The sequence below is a fragment of the Gopherus flavomarginatus genome, chromosome 3 (assembly GCF_025201925.1).
Source record: "Gopherus flavomarginatus isolate rGopFla2 chromosome 3, rGopFla2.mat.asm, whole genome shotgun sequence".
Classification (NCBI taxonomy): Eukaryota; Metazoa; Chordata; order Testudines; family Testudinidae; genus Gopherus; species Gopherus flavomarginatus.
The window spans coordinates 263,206,906-263,220,623 of NC_066619.1; the positions used below are offsets into that span (position 1 = coordinate 263,206,906).

The window sequence follows — 13,718 nt, forward strand, 5'->3', positions numbered from 1 at the left end:
ACTGAGAGAGGACATATTAGCAGTTTTCAGGTATCTAAAAGGGTGTCATAAGGAGGTGGGAGAAAACTTGTTCATCTTAGCCTCCAAGGATAGAACAAGAAGCAATGGGTTTAAACTGCAGCAAGGGAGGTTTAGGAAAAAGTTCCTAACTGTCAGGGTGGTTAAATATTAGAATAAACTGCCTAGGAAGGTTGTGGAATCTCCATCTCTGGAGATATTTAAGAGTAGGTTGGATAAATGTCTATCAGGGATGGTCTAGACAGTATTTGGTCCTGCCATGAGGGCAGGGGACTGGACTCGATGACCTCTCAAGGTCCCTTCCAGTCCTAGAGTCTATGAATCTATGTACATACTTTCAGGGTCAAGTGTGTCTTTACTCTACTCATCTAATCAGTGCCTCACCATCTGTGCAGCTATTTATACCTGTGCTAGGGAGAAATGCAGTGTATATACTCTAGACGCCAATGTAAGAAGTGTGCAGGGAACGCCCCAAGATAACATTCAAATTCAATAACAACTGGTTTGAATTCTCCTCCCTTTCTCTTCTCAGATATCTAAATGGGAGTTAAAACAATTTCAGAGCTTACTGACAATTAATAGATGTGAGAATGAGAGATGCGGCATTCCCCATGGGAATCTTTTTCTCTGACTGACATAGCAACCTTACTTCTTTTGAAGTACCAGCTCCCCCTAAGTAGGTATGTCATAGATACTGACTTAATGAAACACTGAAAAACATAGTTTAGACAGAGAACGAAAATGGAGGTTTGTCCTTGACTATTAGCAGCCCATGAAGTATAGTTAAGGTAATCATACGCTTCAAGAAAAATGCTTGAAAACAAGTACTGTACCACAGCTAGATATTTGCTACTACATGTATAAATAAATAGAAGAATGTAAAAAAGTAAGAGAAAGGCATAAGGGTAGAGAAATATTTCCCATCTAGTCAAGGAAAATATGCTTAGGTGAGAACAGTCCCAATTCACAGTGAATATGTCTGTGCTGATGATGGTTGTGGCCACGCCATTATTACAGGAAATGTTTCAAAAACATGTCAATCTGCAGCTCTATAGAGTTCCTGCCAGAAAGGCAAGCTGGAAATACTGGCAGGCACCTTTATACAAGCCAAGCCCTACTGTCCTCACTCAGGCTTTAGTCAAGCAAAATTCCCATTCATAGGAAAATAAAATTTACTTCAGGAAAGACAGCAGCCTTGGCTCCAAGGCATCTCTCTGTTGGTTTCTGTGTGATAAGTACAGACACCTCCGCTCCATATAATAAACATCAAACTATAAATTGGTAACCTGTTGTCTGCAGCTATTCGCTCTGGGGTTGCTAGTGTGCAGTGAGCATGACTTGTGTGCCTCAGGGACACTGTATGGGACAGACAGGTTAGGAAGTGGAATCCTACAGGGCTCCCAGAGGCACAGGCCTGGCGAGTGCCAGTTGTGCTGATATTTGCTGCTTTGATCATTTTGTGACCTTGAGAACGTGCTTATGAACATCATCTCCAGATGGCTGTCGCAACAGGTACTGAGAATAACACCCACTAGGAGCTGGAAAAATTAAGCAATAGAAGCTTTTTCAACAGTTATTTAATAATTTTAAATACTCATTATGGCTACTCTCTCAGTTGGAATCTCTTGTTCTTTATATCTTTAGGATGCCATGTTCATACCTGAGACCCTTCCAACTGCATTATTAGTATGAGGTCCCAAATCTGTTCCCATTGAATTCAGAGGCAAATCTCTCACTGACTTCACTGACAGCAGAAGCAGGTCCTAATTTCTTTCAGGTCAGAAAGAGTGTCATCCTGCAAATGCAACATGTGCATGGCAGAGGAGCGCTTGCTTGCAATTAATTGCAGAATCAGGACCTAAGTTTGTAAAAATCTCACCATGTCAAAATTAGATCTGCTAAATCAGTAGTGTTAAAATCTAAATTTGTAATCTGCTTTGAGACTGCTATTTACTTGAACTCTTCTTTCCTTTGTAGATACTTTGCATGTTTGGAACAATCTAAAACTAACTGGTAATCTAAGACCTAAAAATATACAGCAAAGGAAAAGAATAAAACTGCCAATATCCTGTTATTTTTAACTATGGTCTTCAAACAATTTAAAGGGAGGATGTCAATTCTGATTTGCAAGAATCAACAAATAAAGAGGTTTTGATGATTTCAACTTTCTGTGCAATAACAGAATATGTTAAACAACAGTTAACAGTAAAAAAGTGGTACACCTTTATTTCTGCCTCATAGCATGTAGAAGGGGATACTTACATAGATCACCCGGCTTGGGGAACCTGATGTACTTGAAGCAGGAATGGAAATAACACTCTCAGAGGAAGTTCTAGTTTCCTAAGACAGAAAACAAAAAGCAAAAGGAAATTTATCTTTGGCTTCCTAAGAAAGAAAGCATGTAAACCAGGGGTAGGCAACCTATGGCAGGTGTGCCAAAGGTGGCATGCAAGCTGATTTTCAGTGGCACTCACACTGCCCGGGTCCTGGCTACCGGTCTGGGGGGCTCTGCATTTTAATTTAATTTTAAATGAAGCTTCTTAAACATTTTAAAAACCTTATTTACTTTACGTACAACAACAGTTTAGTTATATATTATAGACTTATAGAAAGAGACCTAAAAATGTTAAAATGTATTACTGGCACGCAAAACCTTAAATCAGAGTGAATAAATGAAGACTCGGCACACCGCTTCTGAAAGGTTGCCAACCCCTGGTGTAAACAGTCTTTCATTTAAGCTCAGTTTTGCCACTGAAAAAGAGATCGCTATGTTCTATTCTAGCTAAAACTAACATATACATCAAAGAGGACTAGTCAATCATCCAAATAATTAATTTTTGTGCTGGTCAGTAAGTTATCGCATTATACCATTTACCTTCCCTCCACCAGAATGAACTCCAGTGGTGTGATCCTGGGCTACCAGAATGGTCCCGGAGGGCTGCTAATGCTGGTGCAGTTACAGCAGCTTTGAGGCTGGGATCATGTGGGTGTATGAGGGTAGAATTTGGGTCCCTATGCGTATGTTGTCAAATTTTCATATTTGTTTTTTACAATGTCTCATGGTGCTGGGTAATTAATCGGCAGCCAGCAAACAGCATCTAGAGCACTGCAAATAAAGCAGACAGATTGCAAAACAGACTCAGGCCCAGATGCTCTGTTGAAATTAATGGGGGTTGAGTGCCTAAACACCTTCAAGGATCTAGGCCCCTGTCTCTTTTGCTCTCTTATTTTGAGTACAACAGATTAATATTCATGTCAATCTTAGTATGGCATGTATTTATCTCTTGTTTTTTTTTTTTAACTAGTTACTTCATTTAGAATGTCATCTAAGTCATGACAGAACTTCACTGCAATGTTTTTGGTAGTTTCCTTCATTGTGAAAAGTAGCATCAATTATAAACAAAAAAAGGGCTGTGAGACACAAGAACAACAAGAAATGAATATTCTTTACAGTTGTTATTAAAATCGAAACCAACTTGTGAGATCCACATGTTTAAATGATAAAATAATGAAAATAACAATTATTCCCTACATTATCCTTCAGGCATGTACATTAGCTCCTCACAGAATATTTTCTGCTTGTATGCTGAAACCTGTGCTTGATTGCAAGTGGATTATAAGTAGTGTTAAGTTGTCAGATCTAGTTATTGTTTTAGCTATCCTGTTCATTACTGATAGTAACTTCCACCTTCTAGGTACAACCACAGAATGGGTCTAATTTCACAGTTGTCTGTAGGAGACATCCAGTATAGTTGTCTTCAAAAAGGCCCTGACTAAATAATTTATAGAATTTGATTAAGAATTTTACAATAAATCTTTGACCTCTAACATGACACTACCTTACCAAACAAAAAAACTTGATGGCTCTATATAATGTGTCTCTACAAAAATAGTGATACATTCCTATTGTCATTGTTAATATTGCATTTTTGCTGCTTCTATGGTTTGTTTATACATCTTAAGAGCTAGATTGTGAGATCCTTCCTCACATTACATAGTGCCCCATTCCATAAGTAGTCCCATTACTTTAGGACAACTTGTCGAGTGAGGCACTATTCAGTCTGAGTAATGGGTCACTAAACAAACAGTTATATAAAAAAGAAATACTCGATCTATTTTGGAGTATCTGGCTGATCATTAAGATGCTTTAGAGAACTTTCATCCCTCTGTTTATTTTTAAAATTTATATTGAAAGCTCTGTCTCACCAAGACATCAGCACAAAGGTGTGCGTCACTGGGTATTTCCATTGCATGGCTAAAAAGACTAAAATCAGGTATGTAAGCAGAGTATTACTGGATGATGTTTGGAGAGTGGTGACACAGAAGATCCTTGTCATAACTATAAAGGGAAGGGTAACAGCCCTCCTGTGTACAATACTATAAAATCCCTCCTTGCCAGAGACACCAAAATCCTTTTATCTGTAAAGGGTTAAGAAGCTCAGGTAACCTGGCTGACACCTGATCCAAAGGACCAATAAGGAGACAAGATACTTTCAAATCTTGGTGGGGGGGGGAAGGCTTTTGTTTGAGCTTTTTGTTTTGGGGATTGTTCTTTCTTGGGACTAAGAGGGACCAGACATCAATCCATGCTCTCCAAATCTTTCTGTATAAGTCTCTCATATTTCAAACTTGTAAGTAACAGCCTGAAAGCGTGTTAGCGTTATCTTTGTTTCCTCAACTTGTAAATGTTCCTTTTGCTAAAACGTTTATCTCTGTTTGCTGTTAACTTTGAACCTAAGGCTAGAGGGGGTTCCTCTGGGCTCTTTGAATCTGATTACCCTGTAAAGTTATTTTCCATCCTGATTTTACAGAGATGATTTTTACCTTTCTTTCTTTAATTAAAAGCCTTCTTTTTAAGAACTTGATTGATTTTTCTTTGTTTTAAGATCCAAGGGGGTTGGATCTGGACTCACCAAGAATTGGTGGGGAGAAAGGAGGGGAAATGGTTAATTTCTCCTTGTTTTAAAATCCAAGGGTTTGGATAGGTGTTCACCAGGAACTTGGGGGAGAAGTCGCGCAAGGCTACCCGGGGAAGGGTTATAGTACTTGGGAGGGAAATATTCGTGGGGGGAGGTAGACAGAGTTTCCCAAATGACTCATAAATAATTTGGGTAGTGGCAGCAAAACCAGATCTAAGCTGGTAGTTAAGCTTAGAGGTTCGCATGCAGGTCCCCACATCTGTGCCCTAGAGTTCAGGGTGGGGAAGGAGCCTTGACAACCCTATAATAGTGGCAGTACAGTTCTGTATTTGAAAGTTTCTCAACGACCTCCTCTTACCACAACTACCCTTAGGTTTTTGCGTAAGCTCCAATACTGCAGAGTTTAAAGTTCAGTTAAGCATCCAACAGGTGCCTGATCCAAATTCCTCTGCGATCAAATGGACAGACTCTGATTGACTTCAGCGAGCTCTGAATGATGCCCCAGTCTGTGTGTACATAGGCAAATCTGCTTGTTTTAGTGACTAAATTAAGAGCACAACAAATTGGGCTGAATATACGTAATAAAACTCAACTAGGCACCTTCTTTTGCAGGCAACCTCTGGCTCCTCATTTTGAGGCACAATCCCGGTAGATTTCCTTCCAGTGCTGTTAATTCTACTTGCTGATTCAGTCACTCCTGTCACCTGTTCTTTATTTGATACTGTGCCCTCCCATCTCCATTTTCCCTCTCTCTGATCATTATCTGCTCACACCGGCTCCCCTCGCTCTCTGCATTGTCCATTACTTCTCTTGCAATCTCTTCTCTATCAAGCTCTGATTTGTCACTTTTAGCCTCCACTGCTCTCCCCCAAAACTCACTCCTCTCAGTCGATGCTATTATAACCTTTTACTTTCCGCTCCTCTCTACGCTTGACTTTTTTGGTCCCTTCTTCCAGCATTCTGCCCACTCGCCTACCAACCAGCCTTCAACCCCGCCCCTCCTGTGAGGACTCTTATCCTTCCTCTTCCTTATCTGCAATTTTTCTTTTACTTCTGGCTCCTTCCCGTCTGGTTGAAAGCTTGTTCTTATATCTCTTAGATGATAAAAGTATCCCTCAGCTCCACTTCTTTCTCCCCAACCTTTTCCCTTCCACTCCTTCATCTCTAAAGCCCTGGAGCATGCGTCCATCCACTCTTTCTTCAGATGCATCTGAAGAAGTGTTTTTTTACCCATTAAAGCTTATGCTCAAATAAATCTGTCAGTCTTTAAGGTGCCACCAGACTCCTCATAGCTTTTATGGATACAGTCTAACACGGCTACCCCTCTGATACTACTCTTTCTGCCTTCTTTGCATACATTTGTCATGCTCAGTACATAGAAAATAACCATTCTTTTAAAACTATCACCCTGATGCTCTCCTTCATTTACTAGAATGTCAATCAATTGCCACATCCCACACAGTCACCTTCACAAGCTGTGCTAAAGATCCACCACTACCCTTTACAAAATTCCATCCTTCTCTTTTGTTTCTCTTACATAAAAAGGCTCTGGTAAATTAAAACAAAAAGTAAATGAGAGATAATTAGTGCTGAACAGCTTTTTGGTCAAGTTTTGTATTTCTTACTGAAGCAAAACTCCCCCTGACTTTTATAAGGTTTACACATGGAAAGCCTCTTTCACTCTGCTCAAGATTAGGGACACTTGCATAGCACTTGAGAGATGTCTGGCTAATGTGTCAGTCTTTAAACAATGTCCCAAGAGGGTGTTTTCTGTGCCTTGGGGGAAGCCCAGCTAGCACCAGGCCAGCACAACAATGTCTACAGTCCTTCTTTCAAAGAGGAAAAAATAGTTAACTACATAGGAACATCTGACTGGAATGACATCCTGTGTAAGCGAGTCCAGTTCCTTGCTATCACAGGTGTCCCCATCATATAATCCTGTTCCTAAATTTATCCATCTCTACATTTTCAAAATGTTGCTTGGAGTTTTAGTCCAGCAACTTCTATTAATGAATTGAGAGTAAAATGCTGTGCAAGTCTGAAAATATAGGCTATACTGTTATGCTGAATCAACAGCACTTATACCAACTAAAATACTCAGTTGTCAAAAAAGGTCATTTGGAAATATTTTTTCTTTTGTTTTCTATCCTGAAATACCACTTGCTATTGACTGAAATTTATGAGGCAAAAGGTTAATTGGTACTTTACATTTTAAACACTCATTTGAGTTCAGAGCTCTCCAAAAATGATGGATCAGAGAAATCATTTATCCCTCCTAAATACATGGTACCGTGACCTTTTAGGATGAAGCCGAAAATAACGTTTTTCAAAGCTGTACTTCAGTCAGAGATGTAATTGCTAACACACCAGATATGTAAGCATCTCCTTTCATAGTTGCTGCCCTGAATTCTGTCCTGTCCTGTCCCATGCATTTGGCGTATAACTTTTCTCATGCCAAATCAAAGTTCTTTCAAACAAGACTACCACTTGATGCATCTAGAGAAAACAATCCAAACGACCCCACATTTGGCCTCACTCCATTAAGCAAGACGGTAGTGTCTCAGTCCCACTAGTTGAGACAGACCATGTCCCTAATTATTGATTAATTTTTCATTTTCCAGAGTCAGCTCATCCATCAACCATCCTTGTAATTATTAAGATTCCTAGAACTCCTCCTCCTTTCCACTACATACAGAGAGAGAAATCATCCCCTGTCTACCACACAAATCGTCTTAGTTAGTATTTATTTAATATCGGAGGTTAAATTAGGTTGAGTAAGTATGGCAGCTCTAAAAATAGCAAAAAAAAAAAAAAAAAAAAAAAAAGGTGCTACAAAGAGATTTTTAGGAAAGGAAAATATAGCGGATTCCAACGATGTTTTATATATAGCCATCCAGCCGATGAACTAATCTTTCATTACATCCTAATCTAATGACAGAGCGTTTATTCATATACTTCAGGCCAAGAATTTCCTTAAAGGATAGTTTTAATCACTGACTAGCTAAAATACAGACTCTAAATTACTACTGCACCAACTGTATTGTCAGTTAAAGTTACTGCGGTTAACTATCTCAGTGGCCAGTAGAATAGTAAGACAACGTAATAAATTAAAACAGGATTAAAAGATGCTTCATTTACCTTGCTCTTTTCTTCAGTCTTGGCTGCCTGTCTACAGGCTGGATGCCAAATGGAAGTACCTGAAAATAAAAGCCAGCACTCTGGTGAATTCTGTCCTGTAAAATGCAGCTTTCAGTGTGAAGGGCAGAACACTGCTCTCCAGTAATCATAGCCCTCGTCCAGACTAACCCGCGGCATCGGCGGGTTAAAATCGATTGCTCGGGGATCGATATATCGCGTCTAGTCTGGACGCGGTGTATCGATCCCCGAGCGCGCTTACATCGATTCCGGAATGTGTGTGTGTGTGTGTGTGTGTGTGTGTGTGTGTGTGTGTATATATATATATAAACTAAATATGTTCCGTCATACTGTTTAAATATATATATATATATACACACACACACACACACACACACACATTCTCACAGCAAACAAGTTAATTTCGTGCACACTGAGAACATGGATTGATTAATAAAATAATAAAACATCCTGATTGGTTAATAATTAAATCACATAGTGTTTTAATATCATGTGTTGCAAAGAAGCTGCAGGAGACACATTGAACATCAAAGCTGCAGGAACATCATTGAACTCGCAAGCCGCAGTTTGAGTATCACAGGTATAGGGCAAAGAGAACAAGAAACAAACACAGAATGAAGCAAGCCTAGAAATATAACACATTAAAACCAGAAGGCTATGGTACAGTAAACATTAGAAAAAAACAACACAAAGTAGTCTTCCTTTGGAACACATTAGCAATCAAGCTTCAAAGAAGAGCATAGTTCTACCTTGAGAATTTAAATATAAAAACAATGTCCATGAAGTTAACACAAGATGCTAGACTGTTATGGTCTTTTTCTTGTAGCTAAATAAGTGTGTGTGCTTTTCTCTGAGCAATAACTAAACTAGCAATATAACATATAACATCATCAAAAAGAAAAATGGAAAAGCTTCGTCTGCAGAGAACAGGAGAATGGACCATTTGAACCAGAGCAATTTGCTTGATATATACAAAAACAACAAATCCTCTATACATCATCAAAAGGGTGCAAATGTTTCAATTAAATGTCAGTATGAGTGAGCTTCCTTATGGAAATAGGCCAAATTCAGTATCTCAAATAAGGATAATACGAAGTGCTGCTGTGTTACTTATGAAGAATCCTCTATTTTATAAACAGTAGCACAGTAATTGTAAAAAAAAAAAAATGTGCAGAGTCCAAGTCAATGATGTTTCCAAGACAGGACAATCTTGTGTCCCTGTGCACCACATTTGGTCTGGAATATTTCACCTGAATTGGGCTACATTAAATTAATAATTTGGGAATAAGGTATCAGGGTTGATTTATATTTATGTTTCAAATACCAACAGCAGCAATGCTATTACAATAATGTGACTTTCACAGAGTTTCTAGGCATGAAGATCATTGAAATATTGTTGAGAACGTATTTTTGTGGTATTCCAGGTTAATGAAATGGAGTTGGTAAAACTGTTCAGTGCTGTTTCATGAAGGGTGTTTTCAGAGGGAGTGCTGGGTATCTATAGAGGTGAAAATTGCCATTTAAATAAGATAAACGTATATGCAACAAAGAGAAAGGGAGAGAGAAAGAGAAAATTAGCACAGAAAACCTAAGAGTCAAAAACAAAGAAAAATCTGAAAAGTCAAACATAACGTCAATATGTTCAGAATTTAGAGGTAAGCAGTGTACAAATAACTATACTGAATATAGTAACTATATCAGTAACTGCAGAAAATAAGATGAGTCCAAAAGCAAAACTCTGAATTCTGGGAGTGTTTGAATCAGAACTCAGAACAAAAATTAGCAAATATCCATCTTTTAATATCTTTATAATGGATGAAACTGAAACCTTGAATCCAGACACAACAGAACTTCTGAGTGTTTGAAATCTAAATTCAAAATTTGTGGCGTGGGATCCGGGCCGTCCTTAGGATTTATGGGGCCCTACGCAGTATTATTAAACTGGTGCCCCTATGCCGGATGGCAGCTCAAGCTCACAGCCTGGTGGGGGAGGGGGAGGAGGGACTTGACAGCAAAGGATAATAAGATGCCCGGCCTGCCTCATGGTGGCGGAGAGTCACAGTTCCCCGCAGAGACTTCCATGCCCTCTCCCTCATGCAGAATGGACATGAAGAAAGTACCTAATTAAAAGCACTAAAATTTGGGAATAAAAAATGTCAGTCACAGGTGTTTTGATATGCCCTAAAGTTTGTCAGAGATTTATTTGCAAAAACTTTATAGTAAGGGTGAGTCAGCTGTCCTGCTGAATACAACATTACATATAATGGAATACATGATGCAGCTCTTCTCTATTTTACATTTTCTTAATCAGTATTTCTAAACTGAATTTATATTTTAAACGTACTCAAATCTTAAGCCAGCATTCCAGATTACTACATATTTAACTCACTGAAACGAAGACATTCTTTTAAATTAATCAGAGAGGTTTATAGTGTGTTCATAACAATGTTCATTGCTTTTAGAAAAGGGGAACAGTAATTTACTTTGTGTGATCTCCATAACAAGAGACATGGTTCTGAAATTTCACCAACTTTAAAAAAATATGTTTCCAAAGATTTTAGGTATAACAAGGATTTTGTCTTACTAAGGTACTGATTTTGCTGGAGGGTTCTTTTAAAACTAGTTCGTCGGATAGTCAGAAGTAAAGAAAGGGAAACTCTTTGTCCAGCTATCTGGAAGGGAAGGACTGTTGTCCCTTTAAGGGCTCTCTTCAGTGGGGAGTTGGGGGAGAGGTGGTGAAGGGATGGACCGAAAGGACACAGGAAGACTTGGAAGCACTTTTTGAGGGTATGGCTAAATTTGGAATTTCAAAGCGCTGCCGCAGGAGCGCTGCCACAGCAGCGCTTTGAAGTGTGAGTGTAGTCAGAGCGGCAGCGCTGGGAGAGAGCTCTCCCAGCACTGCACGTAAGCCACAACCCTTACGGGTGTAGCGTGCAGTGCTGGGAGCCCCGCTCCCAGCGCTGCCGTCCTGATTACACTGACGCTTTACAGCGCTGTATCTTGCAGTGCTCAGGGGGGTGTTTTTTTTCACACCCCTGAGCACAAAAGTTGCAGCGCTGTAAAGTGTGAGTGTAGCCATCAGAGTGGTAGTCCTGTTAGTATGTATCAGCAAAAACAAGGACGAGTCCTTGTGTCACCTCAAAGACTAACAAATTATTTGGGTATAAGCTTTTGTGGACTAGAACCCATTTCATCAGATGTCCAGGAAAGCTTATGCCCAAATAAATTTTTATACTATCAGTTTCTGACTTTACTGACAAAAACAGTTGTGCATTAATGTAATATTTACACAGAACATGTCGGTCTACAGGACCTTAGTTTAAAGTTTGCTTTAAAAATATTTCATTAGTGAGCTGGTGAAGATTATAAAATCACATTTCTAAAAAATGCTTGCATAGAGTTTTAGATGCACAATCATCTTTAGCCTTAAATGCATGGATCTTCAGACATACAGTTTTTTAAATAAATCCTTCAAAAAAGACCTCCCTTATCTAAAATACACATTTTAATTACTATAGTTAAACCTGTCAGTATATACCTTGGGGTTGGCAAATGCCTGTTAAATGGCTTTATTACCCTTTGAATGTCTCTTTAACAGTTTCAATGTTGTGCTAATAGGTCTGGCAGGCTGGAGGTTTTTTCACTTTTAACTACTAGATTCCTTCCCAAGGAAGACTCACCAGGCTAGAGCAGCCATCTGTGGGAGCCTGCAGGAAGGGTCAGAACAGGGATAGGAATACAAGCGGGTGGACACTAAGACCCAGTGGTGCCCCAAATTTTCAGGTGCCCTATGCAGCTGCCTATGTTGCCTATGCCTAAGGACGGCCCTGCGTGGGATCATCTCCAAGACTGGTTTTAGCATTGATTTGTTATTGGATTTCACAGATTCCTCCTACTGCTGAGCAAACTGGCTTGCCATTAACCAAGGAGTCACAACATTCCCTGGCTTCTGTAATGAGTAAAGCTATGGATCACACTGGCACTCAGTGAACTACTATAATTTGCTCTAAATCAATGTGACAATAGAATAGTGGCATTTGTGATTTTAAATAACGTAACAGCAAATCTTATGTAGGTAGTGTCTAATTTTCTCTGTTTAAAGAATGAACACAAAGAATGATTTAAGTGTACTACTGATACTTGCAGGTTATAGAATAGAGCTGGGTAAAAACCATTAATCTTAGGTTAGTACATCAACTTGCTAGTTCCCTCTGCCCGTTTAGTTTCTCTTTCTGTTTTGCCAAGAAAGAAAGGCCGTGCCCAGAAGTTCATGCTAGAGGCGGCTGTCTTATAAATGCAGATATTGTTTTAATAAATACATTAAGGATCAATACTAATAAAAAATTTTGTTTGTTTACTTTGTAGATACATTTCTTCTCCTTCTGCAAACATCTGACTGCATCTGACACATCGTGCACAAGCTGGGTGATAATGTTTTTCTCCGGCCTGTTGGGGGAAAAAAAAAAGGTAATTATCGATAATGCTAACTCTAGACAGCATTGCAGCTTATTCAGCGATTACACTTTCAGATGTCATATTAAGCTTTTGAAGAAAATATTTTATTACGTTATTTTCTTTCAAACTGGAGATTGCCATCCCAATGGTGCCGCAGGCCCTGCACCGCTGCTGGAAGCGGCCAGCACCACGTCCCTGAGGCCCCTGGGGAAGGGGAGAGCAGAGGCTCCGTGCGCTGCCCTCACCTCCAGGCACCTCTCACTGCAGCTCCCATTGGCTGGGAACAGGGAGCTGCGGCCAGTGGGAGCTTCAGGAGAGATACCCGCAGAGGTGGGCAGAGCGTGGAGCCCTCTGCCCTCCCTCCCCTGTCACCATGTTCCTGGGAGCACTGCGGCATGGAAACAGGGCAGGCAGGGAGCCTGTCTCAGCGCCACTTTATACTGCTGCCACCCTGGAGCTGCTCCAGGTAAGCGGCGCCAGGCACCCCGCTTCTGCACCCCACCTTCCTGCACCCCGCACTCCAACCCCCTCCCACAATTCCCCCATTTGCTCAGTTAACGTCTTCACAAAATAGCTAACAGAATGTAACAAGCCATTAGGAAAGTTATAGATAATAAGACAGAAATTATCATAATTCCACTATATAAATCCATGGTCAATCCACACCCTGAATACTATGTGCAGTTCTGGTCACCCCATCTCAAAAAAAATATCTTAGAACTGGAAAAGGTACAGAGAACGGCAGCAAAATGATTCGGGATATGGAACAGCTTACGTATGAGGGGATATTAAAAAGACCGGGACTATTCAGTTTAGAAAAGAGATGACCAAAGGAGTATATGATAGAGCAGGGGTCTCAAACTCAAATGACCACGAGGGCCAGATGAGGACTAGTACATTGGCCCGAGGGCCGCATCACTGATACCTCCTCCTCGCTGCCACTGGCCCCGCCTCCACTCCACTACTTCCATGAGGCCCCGTCCCTGTCCCGTCTCTTCTCCACCTCCTCCCCTAAGTGCGTGGCTCCCCGCTCCTCCCCCCACCTCCCTGGAAAGTGCTAAGCACCACCAACAGCTGCTTGGTGGTGGGAAGCGCCTGGAGGTAGGCAGAAAAAAAGAGAACAGTAATATAGTATTAAAATATAGTATGCTATTAAAAGTCAATTTATTA

At 40.2% G+C, this 13,718-nt stretch overlaps 1 protein-coding gene across 7 annotated transcripts in view; it reads right to left on the reverse strand.

The window, feature by feature from the left end:
• ABLIM2 (actin binding LIM protein family member 2) overlaps nt 1-13,718 on the reverse strand; it is a 237,860-nt gene that overhangs the window by 64,007 nt on the left and 160,135 nt on the right. For all 7 annotated transcript variants that reach the window (XM_050947634.1, XM_050947636.1, XM_050947633.1 and 4 more), the window contains 3 exons: nt 12,452-12,539; nt 8,076-8,134; nt 2,281-2,358 (listed from right to left, as the gene is read on the reverse strand). In XM_050947634.1, the coding sequence (XP_050803591.1) occupies nt 2,281-2,358; nt 8,076-8,134; nt 12,452-12,539 (225 nt within the window). The remainder of the gene's footprint in view (nt 1-2,280; nt 2,359-8,075; nt 8,135-12,451; nt 12,540-13,718) is intronic.